Below are 25,652 nucleotides of genomic sequence, written 5' to 3'. Positions count from 1 at the left end.
TGGACATTAACAGTCCTGCTTCGCGTAACTAAATTCACCTTAGCCGCCCATTTAGAATAGAGAAAGGGAAGGGACTGATATTTATCTGACTTTGGTTGGACTGTGTGTAGACAGTCACATACAGCTTGCCAGGAACAACGTATTTCTTTACACACGTATGCAATCAGGAGAGCTACTGTGTTGCTGAAAGAATAAATGTTCTGTGAGGTCTAAGTTAAGCAACAGGAGTGCTGTCTTCTCCACTATAATGCTTTGGCATTAGTTAATTCTTCTCGAGTGATGTATACTTATCTGCGTTTTTATTTTACCTTTGCGGTATCATAATGCTGTTCCTGACACCAAATCATGACCAAAAAACTATGGAATCGTGATGAAAATGAATAGAAGTGCTGTTACTTCGTTAACTCAGATTGTTTACTCATACGTATTTAGTATCGGCCTACATAAAAAGAGAGATAGGGCCGGCCATTTACGCTGCTGATTGCTGGGATTTATCACTGTTCGTTTCTCAGTGAGATCATGTGGGTAAAAGAGTTCAGCAGGAGATTGTGTCTCCATTATAAACAAAGAAATACTAATGATATACCGGTACTGTACCGAGCAAGTGACTGTACTCTTTGGGTCACGCAGCTATCAGCTTACATCCGAGAGATAGTGGATTCGAACCCCCCACTGTCAGCAGCCCTGAAGGTGGTTTTCCGCTGTTTCCTATTTGTACACCAGGTAAATGTTCAGCTGTACCTTAATTAAGGCCACGATCGCTTTCTTCCCACTTCTAACCCTTTCCTACCCCGTCCTTCAGGGGCGTAATATTAGGGTCTGCAGGGCCTGCACTGCAGACGGGCCCCACATACTCCTCGCAAAATAAATAAATAAATAAATAAATAAATAAATAAATAAATAAATAAATAAATAAATAAATAAATAAATAAATAAATAAATAAATAAATAAATAAATAAATAAATAAATAAATAAATAAATAAATAAATAAATAGCCTAATGCCACTTTGGATGGAAATGTCAGGGCGGTTTGTTGTATCAGTCCAAAAACATTGTTTTACAATTTGTCTGTAGAGGAATAATTGCCACTTTGTTGCATCTAGCAGCATTTATTACAATTGTGTTGAGTACGACACAGCACAGCTGTAAACAATGTTTGCGTTTTCGTCTCTCGCAACACCCCAACAGGCTCCTCTCAAAAGACCTGCACCAAATTATTTAAAAACAATCACAGCAATGAAAATTGATACCAAAATATCATATACTATTTAAAAATGATACTTATTTGATGTGTAGTGCATTTTAGATCGTATTATACACAAAATTGCTGAACATTTAACTTTATTCACACATTATTCGATAACAACCTGTGACAATGTCGGTGAATGAAGTCAGTACGGTCGATCCGGGAACACTGGCGACACACAACGCTGCACCTGCGTAGCAGCAGGTTTTGGCCACCTGCTCCCAACGTTGTTCAGTTGAGGATCTTGTGTGTGTCGTGTAAGACCTGTTTGACACAGTGCGTGTTTAGTGCGTTGGTTCTGAACTGCGAACATGAACATGAACGACCAAAAGATCAATGTACAGTTATGTTTTAAGCTTGGCAAGACACCGAAAGAAACGCATGCGATGCTGGTACGTGTTTATGAAGATCAAGCACTGTCCTTGTAGTGTGTGTACGAGTCGTTCGCCCGTTTTCGAGGAGGCCGGGAAAGTGTTTCTGACAACCCCCGTAGCGGAAGACCAGCGACCGCCGACAGTGACGAAAACATTGAGAAGGTGAGGACATTAATCACGAACTATCGGCGATTAACTGTGCGTATGATAGCGGATGAACTGCAGATTAACCGTGAATCCGTGCGACAAATCGTTACCCAGAAGTTAGGGAAGAGGAAAACGTGTTCTCGTCTTGTGCCACATAACTTGACTGACGATCAGAAGCAGGCACGTTTAGAGGCTTCACAGGATTTTGTCGAAACGGCGGATACGACACCAAATTTCTTGAACTGTATTGTCACTGAGGATGAAACCTGGTGTCTCAGGTACGACCCTAAAACGAAACGGCAAAGCATGGAATGGCGTTCTCCGGGATACCCTCGTCGGAAAAAGGTCAGAGCCGAAAAGTCATGCATCAAACTCGCTTTGAAAGGAAAGAGATTTGACGATATTCCTGACATCCAACGAAACGTGACGAGGCTTTTGAACACCATCCCAAAGGAAGCCTTCCTGAAAAGTTTCCAGGACATGTATCGCCGATCTCAGCAGTGCATAATTATGCGAGGGGACTATTTCGAAGGACAGTAAGGTCACTGTAGTGCATTGTTCATCTATGTTGATAGTACAGGACTATTCACCGAACTTTATTGTCCCAGGCTGTATAATGCTAATAAAAAGAGTGTGTAATAACGACAATCAGTCAGTTCGGATTCGAATGAGCTCTCTTTGCGAGAAGGTAATAATAGGCTAATCAGTTGTGCGCTGTGATATTTTTCAAACTTTATGTGATCAGTTTTTGATTTAAGTTTTTTTTTATATTTTTCTGTGTTGTCATCGAATAAATACGTTAATTTGGCTAGGATTTAAATAGAAAAGAAAACGAGTAAAGAAACAAGCGATTTTAGGCTATTTTTTCGGGAACTGAATTTAAGCTGGAAGTGATTTTCGAAATTTGTTTTTTTGTGGGGGGGGGGTTTGATAGAGCTATCCAAGACTCACAATGTAAAACCTTTCTCTCTCTTAGTCCAACCCTTCGTAAGAGGGTAGTGGCATCACGCGACAATCCTTTTGGTGTTCCTCCAGGAGTCTCTGCTTTGGGTATGGTAAAACGTTTACGGGCCCTTTATCCCTTCAACTTTCTGCACAATTGAGGAAATAGCTCAATTTTATGCTTTTCTTAGTATGGGGACCCCTACTTAGTCTGCTAAGAAAAGTTTTCAACATTAAAACACTATTAATAAACTCTTCGTAAACAATAGATATTCCTTAATTTGAATTTTTCCTACAAATATGCCGGTTGCCATGGAGACAAAGAGTACAGCGACGAGAGATGATGATCATGCATTAAATTCAGCTGTCACAGGTTAACGCTGAAACTTGGACAGATTTTTGTAATCTGGATTGAGAGTAAGGAGTGGTGTCTCACTAATTACAACAGAGTCCCTTAGTATAAATGTTACAATATCTCCATGAACACCTTCGACAATCCAATCTGTTTGCAGAAGATGTCCAAGAAATGTGCTATTTGTTGACTCCCAGACAAAGAGAGTATTGTAATTTCTTTTTCAAATAGTGTTCCTCTTTGTAATAGTCTACCATTGGCTCATGTATGAGTCCCTTCTCTGAATCTACCTCTTCACTCTTATTTATAAAGAGTGTATCACATTTATACCGACAAAAAAGCCAGGGATACTCTTCGCGTTATGTTAAGAACGATGGTGCAATCGGATTGGCGAAAAAAAAAAAGTTCTTTTCGAGAAAATGAAGTTACTCTGTTACTGCCGGGCGCGGGATTCAAATTGAGAACTCGGCGTATTTGCTATGCCATAGCGCAAGCCGCTTCTGTGCTTCATGGAAGAGAAGGGGAGGGTGGGGAAGTGGGGTGTGTGATGGAGACAGAGATAATGCTCCACGCATATTCACAAGTTTCTTCCTGCAACTCGCACAGGATTGTCCTTACCTCTTACACGCAATATCCACAGTTCGTTTATTAAACAGCCGTAAATGCACACAGTACGCGAACACACTGTAATTAAGACACACTTGTCAGTCAAGGATTGCACAAGATCAATTCACCTCTCATCTGTTGGTCTCAGTAACGTTCTTTATTATTTAACAAGCTCGAAGATGCACGCTGCCGCCCCAGGTTTTTGTTTTCTTTTACACACAGCATTGTTAATGGAATGAAGTACTGAACGAAGGAAACAATACGCCCAATGGTTTGATTATAGTAGATGTTCAATATTCGATGCACAGTTCACAACGGTGTAGTAGTGACCTTTGGACTCTGCTCGGGATGTGTGGTGTGTGGCGCATTACCTCTGTCTCCCACTTCCCACTTCCCATCCCTTCCCTTCCCTCTCTGACGCACAACAACAGATAGCGGCTGGCTCTCTGGAAAAGCAAATTCGGCGAGTTCTTCAGTTTGAATCTCTCGCTCGGACGTAACATAGTAACCTCATTTTCTCGAAAAGAAAACTTTTCTCCGCCAGTCCGATTGCGCCATCGTTCTTGTAGGCTACATAACATGAAGAGCAACCCTGAGTATTTTGTCTATATAGTCATGATACACCCTATATAGGGGCACAAGTATTCTTAAAGTGCTATGGATTTATTGTTGTTAATTGGCAAATCCATTTACAGGAAAGCAGCAAGTTTAATAACATAAAATACGACGTCTATTTTTGATACTGCCGAGCTCGATAGCTGCAGTCGCTTAATTGCTGCAAGTATCCAGTATTCGGGATATAGTGGGTTCGAACCCCACTGTTGGCAGCCTTGAAGATGGTTTTCTGTGGTTTGCCATTTTCACACCAGGAAAATGCTGGGGCTGTACCTTAATTAAAGCCAAGGCCTCTTCCTTCCTACTCCTAACTCCTTCCTGCCCCATCGTTGCCATAAGACCTGTCTGTGTTGGTGCGACGTAAAGCAATTTACAAAAAAAGAAAAAGGTAAAATATTATACTACTACTTTAACTTGTAAAATTTCTCCACAGGAAATGGGGGCACGTCTTGATGCTCTGAAATGCGCTCGGGAAAGTTGTTCCGGCTTTCTTCTCAGTACAGATCCATTGCGAGCCACATCAAAATGGCGCTGTGAGGTGTGTGGTCTCCTGATGCCTGCTCGGCAAGTTGTGAGGATACATAACACCTTGAGTGGTCTACTAAGTATTCTGGGGAGTAAGGACCCAGAGAAGATACGGATGGTTCTTCAGAAGAACAGCGAGGTACTTCCAGCTTGTAATCAAATCGCTGTAGAGATGAAGAGTAGTATGTTGTGGCTATACGGTCACTGTGAGGGATATATTTGGCCAGGTAAGTTACATCAAATATTTTGAACTCAGAATCAAAGTGTGGTCATAATACAATCTAAGTGTCGGATGCGGATAAGGTCGTAACACAAGAACGGAAATTAGGGAATTAGCTTTAAAGTAAATACATCTTCCTTTTCTTGTGTTTCCTCTTGACGTTTTGTCCAATTACCTGAGGTTGGCAGTTTGAATTGATTTAGCCTAGTTTGACGGTCGGATGCCTTTCCTGACACCAACCCTAATTGGAGGGATGTATTCGCTATTGTGAATCTTTGGTGATTTGCTGTGTATGTATGTCAAACCCTTGCCCATTTTCTCTACGGGGTCGTGTATGAGGTGAGATGAATCATCGTCGCGAGATTCTAGGACCGGATGCCCTTCCTGAAGTCAAATGAAATGAACGCCGTGATATATGATAGTAGGAAAGGAGAGGGTGAAACCTGTTGCCGGTACGTAGCCTACTCCTATCGCGTAGAACCAAGGGGTCTGCTCAAGGCTTAACGTCCCCATCCGAAGGACGAATCGCCATCAACAGCGTCGTATCCCCTCACACCATACGAGCACTTCCGAAAGGTTTGGAATTGAATCCAGTCTTTTGGCACGCAATTTAGTGATTAGACATTGTATACCACTCTCCCACCCTGCCGGCCAACATTCTGATAGTGATACTTTTTCGACCAATGGGACTCGAGTCGGCTAACCACGGTGTCAGACCATATAGACTTCACACGCCTTAACGATCATGGTCACCAGCTGGGCCAATGGTTTGCTGTGTGATGTTGTATGTATTTGAAGATGTGTATTATGATGAACATTAACAAATAGCCCGCGAGCTAGAAGAATTAATACCGAGCTCGATAGCTGCAGTCGCTTAAGTGCGACCAGTATCCAGTATTCGAAAGATAGTAGGTTCGAACCTCACTGTCAGCAGCCCTGAAGAGGGTTTTTCGAGGTTTCCCATTTTCACATCAGACAAATGCTGGGGTTGTACTTTAATTAAGGCCACGGCCGCTTCCTTCCCACTCCTAGCCCTTTCCTGTCCCATCGTCGCCATAAGACCTATCTGTGTCGGTGCGACGTAAAACAAACTAGCAAAGAAAAAAAGAATTAACAAGATGCGGTTAAACTCCCAAGCCCAGCTTAAAATCGAACCCGAGACTCTCTGAACCGAAGACCAACACTCTAACCGTTCAGGTAAAGCGCTGGAACTTCGAAGTATAAATACAGAGTCTCTCATATAAAATAAGATCGAGTGTTTGTACTCTGCACGTATGTGAAACCTCTGTAGCGCGTGGCTGGCGTGCTTACAATCTCATTTGAAATCTTACCTTATAAAAGAAGCTGGAAGTGTCGTCCTTCCTGTGTTATACAGGCACCGTACCTGGTAACCACATTCTGGCTGTCGCGAGTGAGTTCTGACACTGTAATGTTTCTGATTTCATTCGATATGTTTTCTTTCAATTCCTCCAATATGTAAGGATTTGTTCGATTTCATTCGAAATATTTTCTTTCAATTTCTCTAATGTGTAAGGATTTGTTCGATTTCATTCGAAATGTTTTCTTTCAATTCCTCCAATGTGTAAGGATTTGTTCGATTTCATTCGAAATGTTTTCTTTCAATTCCTCCAATGTGTAAGGATTTGTTCGATTTCATTCGAAATGTTTTCTTTCAATTTCTCCAATGTGTAAGGATTTGTTCGATTTCATTCGAAATGTTTTCTTTCAATTTCTCCAATGTGTAAGGATTTGTTCGATTTCATTCGAAATGTTTTCTTTCAATTCCTCCAATGTGTAAGGATTTCTTCGATTTCATTCGAAATGTTTTCTTTCAATTCCTCCAATGTGTAAGGATTTCTTCGATTTCATTCGAAATGTTTTCTTTCAATTTCTCCAATGTGTAAGGATTTGTTCGATTTCATTCGAAATGTTTTCTTTCAATTTCTCCAATGTGTAAGGATTTGTTCGATTTCATTCGAAATGTTTTCTTTCAATTTCTCCAATGTGTAAGGATTTGTTCGATATACTTCTTCTTTCAGTTTACCCGACAAGTAAAAATCACACACTGTTAGATCTGGAGAACGAGGGGGGAATAGACCAGCACTGATCACTCTGTCTGCAAACCCTTCCGTGATTGTAAGAAGGGAATCTTCTGCTGTTTGAGCAGGGCATAAATCTTGATGAAACCTCCCACGCGAATTTTCTTCTTCCGTTAAGTGATGGAAGAACTGCGTCTTGGTACCTCTCTGCATTTACTGTCGTCTCGAAAGATGAATAGGCGGAATTATTCGTCTTGCACTTACAGCGCACCAAACACCAATCTTCCTATCATAATAAGGGACTTCATAAACACCATTAGGATTTTCTGCACACAAACAGCGAGAGTTATGAATGTTCACACGACCATTAAGATGAAACAAGAAGTTTTACATACAAAAATACGGTGTTGCAATGTTAACTGTCTCACCATGTTAACAGCTGAGAGTCTGATGCTTGCCAGGTCGAACAAGTGCAGGCTGCTTGCAAGGTCAAGAACTGTGCACGCGCCCCTCATACTGGAGCTGCCATTGCGTAGAATACAAACACCATGCGTTCTGTCTGGGTTTATATGAGATACCCTCTATGCTACATTAAATAGTATATAAACATAACATAAATATAAATATATACAGAACAAGTTGAACAAAACGTGAAAAATTAGAACAATGAAAGTGGCATCATCTTACTACCAAAAGGGTAATAACAGCGGAGAAGACAGATAAGCATCAAAACAGATTTGCAGATCTACAGCACAATCAAGGTCCCGATTACGCTGTATGGGACGGGGAGTCTAGCACTATTTTTAAGTAATTATTTTGTCGTATGGCTTTTTGAGCCGGGAGTGTCCAGGGATATGCTCGGCTCGCCTGTTGCAGCCCTTGTAAGGTAGACCCTCCAACGAGGGTGGGCGGCATCTGCCGTGAATGGAACCGCGTGATTCTGCAGTGGATGGTAGTGTTGTGTGGTGTGAGAGTTGCAGGAATGTTGGGGACAGTACAAACATCCAGTTCGCGAGCCAGAGGAAATAAGGTTAAAATCTCCGAGATGGCCGGGAATCGAACCCGGGGCCCTCTTAAACGAAGGTGACTACACTGACCATTCATCCAAGGAGCCGGATACATTGGAGTAAGATAATACCACGGTAAATATAAGTTTTTAAGGAGAGCAAAGGGAAAGACTAGAAGAGAGAGTCCGAAACGAAGAAGTCCGAGAAGGTACTGAACAAGCGAGGAACATCCGCTGAAGTAGTACCTACGGATGTCAGGAAAATGGGAGAGTAAAGGAAAGCTAAGCAGGTCTATGAAATTTTTGTGGGTGGAAAAGCTTGAAGACGACATCGATCCATCGTGATTTTTCTTGGTTCGAGGCCAAATGAGTAATAACAGCGGTGAAGACAGATAAGCATCAAAACAAATTTGCAGATCTACAGCACAATCTACGCTGTATGGGACGGGGAGTCTAGCACTATTTTTTATTTTTTATTTTATCGTATGGCTTTTACAGCCGGGAGTGTCCGAGGATATGTTCGGCTTGCCTGTTGCAGTCCTATCAAGACTACCGCTGATCAAACAGATGACCTGCGGATATTGAGATGTACGTGGTCAGCCCATGACCATTTCTTCAGCCGTATTGCTCGGCTTTCTCGACAGGTTGTCATGATAATACGGAAAACTGAGTATTGCGGTGTTACTAGGGACAAATAAGGAGGGTATGATGGGGCGTCTGAATTTTTTTTACAAGTTGCTTTACGTCTCACCGACACAGATAAGTCTTATGGAGACGATGGGATAGGAAAGGGCTAGGAGATGGGAGCAAGTGGCCGTAGCCTTAATTACGGCACAGTCCCAGCGTTTGCCTGGTGTGTAAATGGGAAACCACGGAAAATCATATTCAGGGCTGCCGACAGTGGGGTTCGAACCCACTATCTTCCAAATGCAAACTCATCGCTTCGCACCCCTAACCGCACGGCCAATTCGCGAGGTTTCTAAAGAAGTGATACAGTACTTTCGGAGATTAGACGTGTATTATAGCAGAGACCGAACCGGATATGGAGAAAATGGTTGTTTTTCTATTCATACTCTCTAGTTTCGGCAACATGTGTTGCAAGATGCCAAGATTATGCAACGTAGTTCTATAAACTAAGAAGTGTCGTCACTCATCTCTGCCAAGGTAGAACTTTTTACTAAGTCGGAAAATAGGGCGAGAAAAGTAGAGGCATTGATTTCAGAAGATGAGGCTAAGGAAATTGACAGCATAAGTTAATTGCAGTTTATAAGCATTAAGACTGGTATACAACTTTTGGAACTCCCACTGTCGGCAGCGCTAAAGATGGTATTCCGTGGTTTCCCATTTTCACAATAAGGGCCGCCCGCTTCCTTCCCACTCCTAGCCCTTTCCTATACCATTGTCGCCATAAGCCCTATCGGTGTCGGGTCGATAAAGGAACATCACAAATAATATTTCTGAGAATAACGAACTATAATAATAATAATAATAATAATAATAATAATAATAATAATAATAATAATAATCTCACGGTCTAAGATATCATGTGTGGGCATTTTCTTTTGACAACACCATCTAGGCTGCCTGCCTGCCAATTTCGACGTTCCGTTTTACTCTACCAGATGGCATAAAATGGATCCCTGTTGGGCGATCTATGATTGAGTTTTAACTAATTTTGTTGGCTAAACATCGAGTGTGTGGCATGATTTAGTTTAGTGCCTTAGCTGCTGGCTCCCCAACCAGAAGGCCCAGGTTCGAATCTCGATCGATCTTCGGCAAGATTTTCATCTCAAGAATCACGTGACGTCAGGAACGGCATCCGGTCAAATCCCTACCAAAAAAAAAAAAAAAAAAAAAAAGAGCTTGGGTTTACAGCGCCCCTAGAAATAACTGGGGCAAGCTGAAGAAAAAGGAAACACCAAATTTGTCACCAGAGATCTTTCACATGTAGGCATCGTACGACATGCTGTGTTGAATGGACGTTTTTAAACCCTTCCAAAATCCGACTATGGGTTTGAACCAAGGATCTTGAAGTCTGGGGTCAGTTAGTCTCCTATGGATATGAATCAACACTTATCAGTTATCACGTTGACTAGGCATGCATTCAAATAGCTAATATCGAGTTCTGTAGAAGATAATTTTATTGGTTTTAACGTCCCACTAACTACGTTTACGGTTTTCGCGATGCCGAGGTGCCTGAAGTTTGTCCCGCATGAGTTATTTTACGAGCCTGTAAATCTACCGACAAAGGGCTGACGTATTTGAGCACCTTCAAATACCAGCGGATTGAACTAGGATCGAACCTATCTACTTGGGCACAGAAAGTCAGCGCCTGACCGTCTCATCCATTCATCCCGCCCTTCTGTAGAATAAAATAATATTAATGATATTAATAATAATAATATAAATCATAATTTTATTGGTTTTAACGTCCCACTAACTACTTTTACGGTATTCGGAGACGCCGAGGTGCCGGAATTTTGCGTCCTTTTACGTGTCGGTAAATGTACCGACAAAGGGCTGACGTATTTGAGCACCTTCGAATACCACCGGACTGAGCTAGGATCGAACCTATCTACGTGGGATCAGAAAGCCAGCGCCTTAACCGTCCCAGCCACTAATCCCGTCCTTCTCTAGAAGTAAATATAGTGTGTCGTGCGGATGGTCTAAAGATACAGATGAGTGATTATCGTCGAGACAGTCCAGCGAGAAGCTGAGTTAAATGTAACATCAAGAGGAGGATCGAGGTTGAATTTATTATCTGGTGACGTGGTGTCCGTCCGGGTCTCGTCTAATTTTCACTTGTGTCTTCTCAACAGGTGATCATTGGCCTGAATATTTGCACAAGGGGATTGGCTGCCAGCAGATCAGGATAAAGATAGTGAAGAGTTCACAGTCACGTGTACATATTTTCAGGGGTGCATGGAAGATAAATATACAACAGCATCTGCAAGGATTATAGTTAATGCCTGATGAATTGTTCAGTAGAGCGTGTTGGTTCGATACACTGTACAAAATACTCTGTCATGGCTCAGTTTGTATTACGGGTGCCCGTAAGCACGCGGGCTTGGGATTGTCGAAGCCCACAGAGAGCACATCAATTATTCTCACGTAGGCTGACTGGACCTCGAACCAGCCCTCAGATCGAGGTAAAAGACCCTGACCTGGCCGTGAGTCGAACCCGGGGTCTCCCCGTAAGGGGCAGGCTTACTACTCCTAGACCGCGGGGCCGGCTAATATTATTATTTCACCGGGCGCGTGGCTGTGAGCTTTCATCCGGGAGACAGTGGGTTCGAACCCCACTGTCGGCAGCCCTGAACATAGTTTTCCGTGGTTTCCCATTTTCACACCAGGCAAATGATGGGGCTGTACCTTAATGAAGGCCACGGCTACTTCCTTCCCAATCCTTGGATTTTCTTATCCCATCGCCGCCATAAGACCTATCTGTGTCGGTGCAACGTAAAGCAAATAGCAAATTGAAAAAAAAAAAAAAAAACATAAATAATCATGAATAGGGGTGCCTGGTTGAGGCAGTATAGGCGTGCTCAGTTCACCCGGAAGGACGCGGGTTCGATTGCCCGTCAGGAAGTCGAAACATTTAAGAAACGATATTTCCACTTCCGGAGATGCATATGGCCCTGAGGTTCACTCAGCCTACTCAGAAAATGAGTATCAGGTCAATTGATGGGGGCAAAGGCGTCCGGGCGTAGAGCTAACCACTTTACCCCCACTAAGTGCCGAGGTTACGGATAGTGGAAGCCTTTACCTTCAGCCCCTCCCAACGCCTTCATGGGTGTACGGAGACGGTTTTGCTTTGAAAAGGCGATTAATGTTAGGTATGACAATTTTGTTTAAATAGCATTTGTAGTTGTCTAGATATTTAAAAATTGAATTTGTTAATTTTAAGCTTATTAAAGATGTAAAATCTATCCTTAAAGCCGCACTAACTCATAGAGGTTTCCGGCGTCGACATGGCAGGTAAGTGCTAGATCTGCGAAGGAGGCAATGGTTCGCGTATAATGTTGAAATAACTGGCTACAGTGCCATCCAAGTCTGATATCGTTCCTCTCTTTAATATTTTCCATTCGAGTTCCCTTGTCCAACTATTGTGCTCTTTCAACCCGGACGGTATTAGATAACTTAATGGAGTCTCACTTTACAGCTTTCATGACCTGTTTCCTCCTTTAGCCGATACCCTCTTCCTTCGAATGATCGTGACTCTTCTTCGTTCTTCTGTGATTAATGTTTAGAGTAGTTTATAATACCGTCATTTTGTCCTTGAATTTAACAATCACCACCACCGAATCAATTTCCGAAATTGGAATTCAAACGTTCATAAATAATAATAATAATAATAATAATAATAATAATAATTGTTACGGTGATACCCGTGTAACAGCAGAGGTTAAAGAAGGTGCGGGCTGGAATGGGTCTAACTACAAAGCTGAGATATTGATTAAAATTGAATTAAAGGTTATATTTTCAAAATTAGCAAAACTAAACAATTTTGACATAGAATTTGAACATTCAACAAATAACAACAAGTTAACAAATCAGGTACAAGACCAGGAAAGCCAAGATTTAGAGATACATTAACGATCTGGGCCTCGAGCCCCACCTTTTACAATTCTTGAGCTCTCAGCTCATAACCAATTATTACCAAAGGGCAGAAATCCCCTTATTGCAAGGAGCACTTGCTCCCACCTGGCAATGTCAAGCCTCCTAGAGGCACATATCCAAATACAAGAAAGAGCTGACCCGCTCTCAATTTTTCAAGCCTATCAAAGGCCACACCAGACTTTACTATTAACTGCCCTCAAGGCACACTTACAATGAAACAGGGGTATCTTGTACCCAACCTAATGGGCCCTAGTAGAAAAAAATAATAGGTTACGTTAATGGCCCGCAACACCAAGTAGAATGGAGGTGTGAACTTGCACTCCTACATGATTTTTTTTAAAACCTAAGAGGCACTAGGCCGATGAAGCAGGGGCTGTTCCCAAACTATGGAGGTGACTCGTATACAGAATAAATTTAACACATTAAGGAAGATTAGAAGAACGGTTACGAAAACGTAGTCACCTCAAATCGAAAATGAAGGGGAGCTCGAGAGGGTAAAGCACTCTCTGTCCCCGATTTACAGTTAAAGTTATGTGAAGTTTTACAAAATTTTACATGTTTAAGAGATAGGTTACATAATAAAAAGGTTTCGGACCTTTCCCGAGGGTTAAACTGCTGAGCTAGCAAGAAATAAAGGTTAAACGGCCATTACCTTTTTGAAGAGCTGCTGCCCGAAGGAAGAGGCGCTACCCGCCCCCTGCTTCACGTCCATACACTAAGCTAAATGTTGATGATCTGGCCGAGAGACAGGAAAATCAGCAGTTTTTATACTCTCAGGGAAGATTCGAGACCTTTCGTGAATAATTAAGACACACCCCCAGTCGTTTATTGGCTGGCTAAAAGTTACACATCAAAATTGAAGAAGAAAGACACGATTGGTCAAAAATTAATTACAGAAATTCTGGATTGGCTAAGTTCAAAACTGGCGGAAAGAAAAGATTAATATTGCCAACCCACGCATGAAAGAACGAAATTTAGTAAAAACAAAAACTTATGAATACAAAATTTCTTCGTGAAAGTTCCTTCACTTCGCACCAGGGTGCATGATCATAGTATTTAGGCGGTGCCATCTATGAGAGAATGTCCACACTTCTTGATTAATGGAAAACAAAACAAGTTGAAATCCACACAGTCTAGACAACTTTGTAATCACAAAATTTATGGTAGTGACATCTTCTGAGAAACTTATGAGTTGATACAGTTGATAAAGTTCAGAGTTTCTCCTGTAGAGGAGTACTTATTGGCTGAAGATTTAAAATTGCGGCGTAAAGGTGTACCAGCCGGTACAACAACAATAATAATAATAATAATAATAATAATAATAATAATAATAATAATATCTTTCTTATAACTTGCTTTACGTTGCAGATAGGTCTTTTGGCGACGATGGTGCAGGAAAGGGCTAAGAGTGGGAAGGGAGTGGCCGTGGCCTTAACTAAGGTACAGCCCCAGCATTTGTCTGGTGTGAAAATGGGAAGCCACGGAAAACCATTTTTAAGGCTGCCGACAGTGGGGTTCGAACCCACTATCTCCCGAATACTGGATACTGGCCGCACTTAAGCGACTGCAGCTTCCGAGCTCAGTAATTATGATAGTGATAATAAAATTAAAACATGGGAGCCGGGCCCGTGGATTAGGGGTAGCGTGCCCCGGGTTCGATACCCCGCCAGGTCAAGGACTGGATCTGAGGGTTGGTTCGAGGTCCACTTAGCCTTCGTGATTACAATTGAGAAGCTATTGAGCAACTGGCGGTGAAATGGCGGCGCCGGTCTAGGAAGCTAAGAATGACTGCCGAGAGGATTCGTCGTGCTGAGCACACGACACCTCATAATCTGCAGGCCTTCGGGCTGAGCAGTGGTCGCTTGGTAGGTCATGGCACTCCGGGGTTGTTGCGTGGGGCGCTTGGTTTGGTTTTTAATAAATGAGAGCCACATAAAAAGTTGTAAGTGATTTTAAAACGAGCACTCATCCTTCTGAAAGTTTCACTTACAATTTCTCACGTGTATAATCCCTTTTTCATTTATCACTTGTCAAGGTAAACCCAAATAAAAGCTTATAATTGATCACAATTTGACTAGCCGTTTACGGAAATGGAAACTGTGACAAAACTGCTCTATACAGTTCAATGAGCAACCCCTTATTTTATGGAGTTCAATCCGCTGGTCTTCGTAAATTTAAACAATAATGCTGATTTTCCTACATGATTTTTATACATTTTTGTTTTCTTCAAGTAGTGATAAGGTCTTCGGCTAGCTACTGTGGTATACGGCTGCAACTGACCTAATTCCAAGGCCCTCCGCTACGTACGAACAGAGACTCATCTGAGGGAAAATAAGCCCAGAGTGAAATGAAATGTCGTATGGCTTTTAGTGCAGGGAGTGACTGAGGACATAGCCCAGAGTGTTTCAACGGGATCAACTAGATCGCAAAGATCCCGTTTTAAAGTTATGTCTTAAAAGTGATCCTGATAATTATTACGACCGTCTTGGTAGGAAAGGAATGAAAAATACATGTAGTGCTCTTACGAAGTCACATTTCTCGACAATATTCTCCGACTAGAGCCTCCGTGCGCGTCGGCCTCTCAGTGCTCGGTTCCGTAGTTCAAATCCCGGTCACTTCATGTGAGATTTGTGCTGGACAAAGTGGAGGTGGGACAGGTTTTTCTTCAGGTACTCCGGTTTTCCTTGTCACATTTCATTCCAGCAACACTCTCCAATTTAATTTCATATCATCTTTCAGTCATTGATCATTGCCCTAGATGAGTGCGACAGGCTTCGGCAGCTGGCACAATTGCTATCCTCGCCGCTAGATGTGGGATTCATTCATTCATTTCATTCCGGTTGAATGACTGGGAACAGGCTGTTAAATTGATGTGTTCCATCAAATTTATTACCCTATTAAAGCCGAAGGCATAAAATAATTTTATTGCTTTTACGTCCCACTTACTACTTTCGACGGTTTTCGGAGACGCCGGGGTGCCTGAATTTTGTCCCGCAGATACTTTAGAATCGTGATATTTCTGCTACATTTGCTGTCCAAGGTCCTAATCTATATAAATAAAATTGTTTCTGTTTGTCTGTTTGTCTGTCTGTTTGTCTGTTCCACCATCACGTCGAAACGGCTGGATAGATCTCAACCAAACTTCATATTTAGAGTATACTGACCCCGGGGAAGGTTTCGATATGCATATCATTTTAAAATCTTTGAAAAGACGGGGGTTTTATAGGAAAAACGGTTTTCCTCCATTTTCTCTTATACTATTATAGGCAAAATATCGAATTTGTCGTATAAGGACGAGACAAAGCTCAATTTAATCCTCTTGACGCAAAGAACAAAACTCGGTAAGCCCTACGGGCCCGAAAACCATGTTTTAAGGCCCTAAAACCAACCGTTACGGAGATATTGGCACCACACTACCCCTGCTCTAGGAATCGGATAAAGAAATGAACTGCCGTAACCATGGCAACGTCAGCTCCAGGATTCTAGAGCAGTGAGATTATGCATGTACGTTTGGGCATAGCTGTCAACCAAAATAGGTACAAATAAGACTTAATATCTGGGAAAAAAATATACTGTTGTGTAAGGCACTCATAGGACTCCTTTGGGCGGGGATGGAAAGGGGGTGAAGAACGAGTGTAAAAATCTATATAAATAAAATTGTTTCTGTTTGTCTGTCTGTTTGTCTGTTCCACCATCACGTCGAAACGGCTGGATAGATCTCAACCAAACTTCATATTTAGGGTATACTCATCCCGGAGAAGGTTTTGATATGCATATCATTTTAAAATCCTTGAATAGACAGGGGGTTTATAGGAAAACCAGAATGGTTTTTCCACCATCACGTCGAAACGGCTGGATAGATCTCAACCAAACTTCATATTTAGAGGATACTCATCGCGGGGAAGTTTTCCATATGCATATCATTTTAAAATATTTGAATATATGGGGGGTTTATAGGAAAATCAGAATGGTTTTTCCACCATCACGTCGAAACGGCTGGATGGATCTCAACCAAACATTGTATTTAGAGTATACTAATCCCGGGGAAGGTTTAGATATGCATATCATTTTAAAATCCTTGAATAGACGGGGGGTTTATAGGAAAACCAGAGTGGTTTTCCCACCATCACGTCGAAACGGCTGGATAGATCTCAGCCAAACTTCATATTTAGAGTATACTCATCCCAGGAAAGGTTCCGATATGCATATAATTTTAAAATCTTTGAATAGACGGGGTGTTTATAGGAAAACCACAGTGGTTTTCCTCTATTTTCTCTTATACTATTGATTTTCTGTAAACTTCGTTTACCGTACGTGAAACGTCTCTTCATTATAAACAACTTTCGTTATGTTCATAATTTACCTTACTCTTCACATGACGGAGAAATTTACAATTTTCTGCTGGTATCATGCTCTGCATTTAGTGACCGACAGACCGACAACGAACCTACAGGTTACCATGGCAACGTCTCTGACTGCATGCCAGTAGGGAAGTAACGTATTGCCATTTTCCTCATCATGCTTTTAAATTCGTGGTTGTTCCTTGGGTAGATGGCAAGAGAGGCATCAATCGGCTCATCTGCGGGATATTGGCGGAATATCGTTGGAGGTTATAACCGCCCTCGAATAGATTAAGTAATAACACCATTAGTCATCTTCATATTTGTTTACCTAAGAATCACTGAACCTAAATTTCTCCTCTGTTAGCGCTTTATTATATCCATAACTCACGGCATTTATTTATTTGTCGTTATCCGGCTGTCCTCAGTTATAATCCATTTTCTATTAGTTTCAACATTCTTAACTGTATTATTTTCTTCCTTAATTACGCCGTATGTACGTGAATGCTAGAAACTACTGGATGAATTTCCACCAAGATTCGTATTTAGAATACACCTGTCCTTGATGGGTTTCAGGGCAAATATTGTTTCTAAATCCCTGAACTAACTGGGGGTTTATACGAAACCGAAACAGTGATTTTGCACTTCCAAAAAATATACACAACAAAAGTTTATGGAAGTCTACCTACCTTGGTAGAAATTAATGTCTAAACCTTTTTTTCTCATGTGCATCATTTCGATACGAGGATCAATAAGGGAGATATCATTAAAGGACCGTTTTTCTGTACAAGTCCCATCGGACTTAACTCACGAGCGGGTGCGTGTAAAGCGTATTCCTTACAACTTGAAAACTACTGAAGACATTCGAAACAAAATTTATATTTAGCATCCACCTGTCCAAAGGTAGGTTTTAAACGTAAATAACATTTCATGTTCCGGAATGGACTGGCGGTTTATAAGGAACCGAAATGGTGATTTTACTCTTCCACAATATATACAGAACAAGACCAACCTGACTGGAAATCGACCAAACCTGATGGAATTCCACCTCTAAACCTTTTTTTTCATGTGCATTTTTTCGTCAGGAGGATTAATAAGGGAGATATCATGAATGGTCACTTTTGCAGGTTAAGTCCAGCGGACATAGCCCAAAAGGTGTTTTACATGGAGCAGATTCCTTATCTATATAAATCAAATCGTAACGACTGTGTACCTCTACACTGACTATTTTGGCGAAATTTTCGTACAGCTTTCCGTTTAAGGGGTAATAATAACAATCTCCATAATTTTTGATTTCCTGAAAGTCCTAATTTTTACCCGCCTCGCCCAAAATCCACATTGTGGCATAATCTGCCAGAAGAATAAGAAGATAATTGAAATTTGACAAAATTATACGTTTTAGCCTGTAACGAATGAAAAATCCTATATCATTAAATTTTTCATTTTTTATCCCCGAAGAATATCGAAATATGCAGGCAATTTTAATGATGGTGCAGACCTTCGGAAATTCCTATCACGTAACGGATTGCACAATCTCCGTTCAATTTGGAATGATCTACAACCTTGGTCTTATGACTTTATGCCGTATCTGTATCCCTTTTACGTTTGATTTTTCTCTATTAATCGATGTTAAGTCAATTTGGAATTTTCACATGCATTATTCATACTTTCAATTACTTATATGAAATACAGAATCATCAAACTCTTCACGAAAATTGGCCCACTCAGTAGCCATATGTGAGCCAAATGCTACGTATGTAGCTGTCACATTATTATCCGAAAAGTAATGTAATGTGAGATGATCTTACAAAACCTTTACCCTGTTCCACGTTTCTAAATCTGACCCAAGAATAGATGACATATCATTGGACCAGCCATTTAGGCCACTAAATCCCGCGTGTCTTATGGTATAATCCTTTGTCGATATGACGTACGTTTAGTAGCAGTTAATCTGTAAATGAAGGTCTTCAATATTGTAAACACGCATATACTTTCGTATGTCGATCTATATATATTCACTGATGTCGATTTAGCGATCGAGAAAGGGTCGGTCTGCTATTGTAATCAGTACTCCCCACACCGACTTTGACTGGCAGTAGGAAAGGGTTCCTTCTCCAACTCCTGTGTAACTGTCATTAGTAAGGAAGGCCTACAATTGTAATGAATAGTTCCCTTCTCGATTTGACTTGCAGAAGGTAAGTGAGCATGCAGTTTTGTTTAAAACTCCCCTACCCGATTGTGTTTGGCAGTAGGCAAGGGTGCCCGCCATTATAAAGAAATGTACTCATCTAAAATGTGACTGGCATTAGGCATAGTGGCCTGCTATTTTGATGGAAACTCACCAACTTGGTGTGACTGGCAGTACGCTGGCTGGCAGTAGGAAAAGGGGCCTGTCATTATAATGATAACTGCACAACTCAATTTCGAGTGATAGTAGGGTAATTGCCTGCCATTATAATAAAAACTGTAATCTGTCTGGAGGTAGGAAAGGGGGGCTGCCATTTTAACGAAAACTCCCCAAATCGATTCTGTCCGCATAGTAGGCAATGGGGCCTGCAATTATAATGTAAACTTCCCAACCTGATTGTGAATGCCAGTAGGCAAGTGAGCCTGCCGTTATATCACAAATCCGTAACAAACACTTTACATTGGAAACGTACGGGGACCTCCCCATGCTCTTTCTCGGATAACGCTAAGAGACATGCAATTTTAAAACTATCTTATTTACTGCATGTACACTATTTACTTCGATATTCGAATACAATGTAGAATACCGTACCATGGCAACGTCAGCTCCAGGATTCTACAGCAGCGAAATTATCTATATAAATAAAATTGTAGGGGGTCCGCTGTCTGTAATTTCTTTTGTTTTGCCAATTTTTCAGATATTTATCCGTTTTAGGTCAACTCAAGACCGAATCGGTGGTTTTTACGTTTCGTGTCTGTTTGTTTGTTTGTCTGTTTGTCTGTTTGTCTGTCTGTTTGTCTGTTCAACCAAACTTCATATTTACAGTATACTTATCCCGGGGAAGGTTTCGATATGCATATCATTTTAAAATCTTTCAATACACGGGGTGTTTATACGAAAGCCATCACGTCGAAACGGCTAAATAGATCTCAACCAAACTTCATATTTAGAGTATGCTCATCCCGGGGAAGGTTTCTATGTGCATATCATTTTAAAATATTACAATAGATGGGGGGTTTATAGGAAAACCAGAATGGTTTTCCTCCTTTTTCTCTTATACTATTGATTTTCTGTAAACTTCGTTTACCGTACGTGAAACGTCTCTTCATTATAAACAACTTTCGTTATGTTCATAATTTACCTTACTCTTCACATGACGGAGAAATTTACAATTTTCTGCTGGTACCATGCTCTGCATTGAGTGACCGACAGACCGACAACGTCCCCCTGTGGGTGGGGGCGGTAGAATAACAAGAGAGGTGTCAATCGGCCATTCTGCGGGATAATGGCGGAATATCGTTGGAGGTTAGGCCTATAACCGTTCTCGAACAGCTTCAGTAATAACACCATTAGTCATCTTATATGTTTACCTAAGAATCCCTGCGCCTAATTTGCTCCTCTGTTACGGCTTTCTTATATCCATAACTCACACCAGCATAATTTATTGAGGGGCATAAGTAAGAGCAATACATTCACTTGGTATTTACATATTTGTCGTCATCCGGCTCTCCTCAGTTATTATAATCTATTTTCCATTAATGTCAGATTTCTTAACTATTATTTTCTTCCTTAATTACTCCGTATGTATGTTGATTGATTGATTGATTGATTGATTGATTGATCGATTGATTGATTGATTGAATCCCAGCAGAAAGGCGTAATTGTTCAATACAATCCTCCACATTCGGTTGGCCTCAGGAACGGCATACGATCTTAAAATTGGGCCAACTCCCGAGATCTCTCAAACATAAGAACACAAGTCGGATGAGAGAAGAGAGTGGTGATGGTGCTGATTTTTGTTTCAAGAGGAACTACAACGGGGCAACCATCCTATATTAACAGTAATCAGTGACAAAAATGGAGGAATCCGACTCTTCCGAAATTAAGTTATCCGCGAAGGGCGTGGAAATGAGGCCTCGAATGTTCTTATGCCGTCGGAGTCTGCAAAAAACAAGAATAGACCACGGAAGTTCGGATAATATAGCTAAAGTGAGGAGCGTGGCATAAGTAAGTGCACCTAAAAGGGTCCGTGGTCGCGAGCCCACCCTGCCAAGTTAAGGACCCCCTGGGGCGATTTCAGTCACCTGTTACGACAGGCAGGGAATAACCCGGATGTATTCCTCCCCCCCCCCTCCCACCTTCACCACGCAACAGGCGGTTCACAGAAACGAACTACGATGCACACGCTACGCAAAATACAGTAGGTCACTATATACACCAACAGCAATATAAGGAAAGAAATTACGTACAGATGTTACATGGAAATCTTTCCTTTATAAGAGAGACAGCTATAAACAAAGAAATAAGATACACGTGCGGTTGTGTGCTACACAGTCACGGTGCTCCTGTGGGGAAAACCAACATCTACTGTCGTTCTCTATATGCGATTTTCTATTTTACGCAATAAAAATATCACACGAGAACACTTTTACGTATTCTAAAAGCAACTTTATTATCGCTACGAACTTATCCTGTCAGATAGAAGAAAACATTCAGTGCCTCTCTCGGAATACAAAAAAGAAAACAATCGCTCTCTAAAACAATCTACATAGAATTTATACATGTTTTACATCAGAGATCTAATGGTGCTGTTCCTTGACGCCATATTGGAAATCTGTGTGCCGTACGTCCGCACGTTATACGTCCATGGACACGAAACATAAATATAATAACATAATAATTTCGGCTCATCATAAACCTTCAAAATACCAGTATTGAAGGTTTTATCCTAATTAGGATACCTGTCCTACGACACTACTGCGCAACCAATCTGGGCCACCCGTGAGTCACAGGCAACAGCTACTTCGGTCAGCTTCAGCAGTCTATATCATCCATGTCGATAAGCGTAACCGAAATCAATATTGCTCTGAGCAAAAGGAACTTGACTGCTTAATGGTATTCACACTGGTGGCGCTTAGTTCTTCTCTGTATTACATTGTTACTTTCTGAGATTGTTAACATATCTATGTGAGTGTTCATGTCAGTTATTGCGTTTAAAAATATCTGAAATATTGTTTCCTGTTTCAGAAGTGTTGCGACGGTACGTTAATTTATTTCCACTTTAGAAATTTTCGGATACTCTAATTTCATTGGGAACCACTGCATCTGAAATTCTTTTCTGGGCGGGGTTTGTGGTTGTTATTTGGAAGCATTTTGCGGCCTTTCCCTTTCTTTTGCCGATATCTTCATTCTTCGAAGTATCGGATCTCTTTCAATTTCGTTCTAATTAGTGATAAGGCAGGATTGTTGAGGAGTTGTCCTTCCTTTTGAAACAATCACCAATACGGCCATTTCAATTCTGTTGCTGATTGCGATTTTTAACCCCTTTGTGGACTTTATCTTCCTTTTCCGATATCTTCATTCTTCGAAGTATCGCATCTCTTCATATTTCGTTCTGATTAGTGTTAACAGAAGATTGTTGCGCATTTGTACTACCTCTCGAAACAATAATCACAACTACCTCTATTTTGTTGACTATTACCCCTTAGTACTTCCTGCCTTCCCAGTTTCTGCTCTGGGAGGGGTTTCTGTTTTTGATATTTTCGAGCTCATTGCGGCCCTTCCCTTTATTTTGCCGATAACTTCATTCTTCGAAGTATCGGATCTCTTTCAGTTTTCTTCTGATTAGTGTTAATAGAGGATAGTTGCCCCGTTGTACGTCCTGTTAAAACAATAATCACCAACACCACCGTCACCAACAGAAAATAATCACCACCACATGCACTTTGCTGCCCATTACAGAGTTACTGATTGGGTTTCGACACTTTTGTGACTGTTCCTTTGACCATGCCTGCTAGGAAGCGAATTAACATTGGACGGTCCATATCAAAAGCTAAAAAAGTTAAGATATTGAGGGCTTCCGAGACTGCTTCAGACCGCGAGGCCAGACTCAATGCAGACAGACTGAGGAAGAGCACTCACCGTGATTCGGAGAGTGCTTCTGAGCGCGAGGCCAGGCTTAGCTCACAGAGAGCACGCCAGTCCACATCTAGGGCGTCTGAGACTGCTTCAGACCGCGAGGCCAGACTCAGTGCAGACAGACTGAGGAAGAGCACTCACCGTGATTCGGAGAGTGCTTCTGAGCGCGAGGCCAGACTCAATGCAGACAGACTGAGGAAGATCACTCACCGTGATTCGGAGACTGCTTCTGAGCGCGAGGCCAGGCTTAGCTCACAGAGAACACGCCAGTCCACATCTAGGGCGTCTGAGAGTGCTTCAGACCGCGAGGCCAGACTCAGTGCAGACAGACTGAGGAAGAGCACTCACCGTGATTCGGAGAGTGCTTCTGAGCGCGAGGCCAGGCTTAGCTCACAGAGAACACGCCAGTCCACATCTAGGGCGTCTGAGAGTGCTTCAGACCGCGAGGCCAGACTCAGTGCAGACAGACTGAGGAAGAGCACTCACCGTGATTCGGAGAGTGCTTCTGAGCGCGAGGCCAGGCTTAGCTCACAGAGAACACGCCAATCCACATCTAGGGCGTCTGAGACTGCTTCAGACCGCGAAGCCAGACTCAATGCAGACAGACTGAGGAAGAGCACTGACCGTGATTCGGAGACTGCTTCTGAGCGCGAGGCCAGGCTTCGCTCACAGAGAGCACGCCAGTCCACATCTAGGGCTTCTGAGACTGCTTCAGACCGCGAGGCAATACTCAGATCGCAAAGATTTAGACAGATGCGTTTAAGAGAAACAGAATCAGAGGATCAGCGGATGGCTCGAATGGAGCATGACAGAGAGCACCATTCCCTCACACGCGAAAACCTAGCTGCGGAGGAATATTCTCAGGCGTTAACACAACGACGAAGTACCTACGCATCGTTAAACGAAATGCAAAATGTCCAGCAGGAAGAGAAAAGACAACGTGCAGCAGAAAGACGTTCATCAGAGACCACTGATGAATATCTCAGACGGTTAGATGAAGATAGAGTGAGACATGCCAATGTTAGAGAATTACATTCAACGTCAATTGAATCTAGGTGTCCTAATATGATTCCATGGCATGAAAAGCAGCGAAGTGCATTTGCTTATAACCCTCTTATCGACTACCATCCAAGAGCCCATATAGGGTCTTTGAGTAAAGTGTGCCCTTTCTGTAGGGCTCTCAAATGGAAGCAAGAGCCAGAGGGAATGTGCTGCTCTTCCGGAAAAATTAAATTAAATCATCTAACTCCTCTACCGGAACTTCTTATTTCTCTGTTAAATGGGACGCATACTGACTCTCGCCATTTTCTTCAATTTGTGCGAGCCTACAACAGCGCATTCCAAATGACAAGCTTCGGAGCTACTAAAGTAGTGGAAGGAAATTTTATGCCAACATTCAAAATTCAAGGACAAGTATACCACTTAATAGGTTCACTTCTCCCTGCAAACAATGAAAATTCTAAATATCTTCAAATATATTTCATTGCAGACCACAAAGCACAGGTAGATCAAAGAACAGCAATAATACCAAATTTAAAAACCCATTTAGTTAATGATTTGCAGGGCATGTTACATGATGTGAACCCATATGTCAAGGAACTGAAGACAACTCTAGAGACAATGCCGGACGGTGACACCCACAAGATTGTGATCCACGCCGACCGAGTTCCTGCTGGTGAGCACAGAGGCTGTTATAATCAGCCGACAACAAACGAGATAGCTGTCATATTGGTTGGACACGAATGTGATAAGCGAGACATCGTGCTTCGGACAAGAGACCAGGGCCTGAGACGAATATCTGAAACCCACCGATCATACGACGCTCTTCAATATCCCCTGATGTTCCCTCGTGGAGATGATGGCTACCACTTCCTACTGTACCACGTAGACCCACGAACCGGAGAACTAAAGACCCCTCTCAAGAAAACATCTTCTCTTCAGTTTTATTCTTATCGTATAATGATAAGACAAGGCGAGGTAAACTACTTACATTGTTACCGTCAACTGTCCAATCAGTTCTGGGTAGACATGTATGCTAAAATAGAGACTGAAAGGTTAGTCTATATCAGAACACACCAAAGGGAATTAAGGGCTGAGAGCTACATTCACCTTAAAGACGCCCTGAGGAAGGACGAGGGTAACATGGCAGATTTGGGACGGTTAGTCATTTTACCGTCCACTTTCACTGGAGGACCCCGATATATGCACGAGCGATCTCAAGATGCACTCTGTTATGTGCGAAAATACTCATGTCCAGATCTTTTTATTACAGCTACAACTAATCCAAAATGGGAAGAAATTGGTAATGCCGTATATAATGGTCAGTCAGCGAATGATCGTCACGACATTATTACACGTGTATTTCACATGAAATTAAAATCTCTCATGGACTTACTAACCAGAGAACAAATATTTGGGCCAACTCTTTGTTTTATGTACTCTGTTGAATGGCAAAAGCGTGGCTTGCCTCACGCCCACATATTATTATGGCTTGAGGACAAGATACGACCCGT

General features: G+C 41.9%; 1 protein-coding gene across 1 annotated transcript in view; it reads left to right on the top strand.

The window, feature by feature from the left end:
- Nucleotides 1-25,652, top strand: part of LOC136874312 (SET domain-containing protein SmydA-8) — a 62,132-nt gene that overhangs the window by 22,060 nt on the left and 14,420 nt on the right. The window contains exon 4 of the mRNA XM_067147959.2: nucleotides 4,717-5,035. Coding sequence (XP_067004060.1) covers nucleotides 4,717-5,035 — 319 coding nt within the window. The remainder of the gene's footprint in view (nucleotides 1-4,716; nucleotides 5,036-25,652) is intronic.

Source organism: Anabrus simplex, chromosome 1 (assembly GCF_040414725.1).
Source record: "Anabrus simplex isolate iqAnaSimp1 chromosome 1, ASM4041472v1, whole genome shotgun sequence".
NCBI classification, from domain to species: domain Eukaryota; kingdom Metazoa; phylum Arthropoda; class Insecta; order Orthoptera; family Tettigoniidae; genus Anabrus; species Anabrus simplex.
The sequence above is the reverse complement of the archived record's forward strand: the minus strand, read 5'-3'. Positions and strand labels throughout refer to the sequence as shown.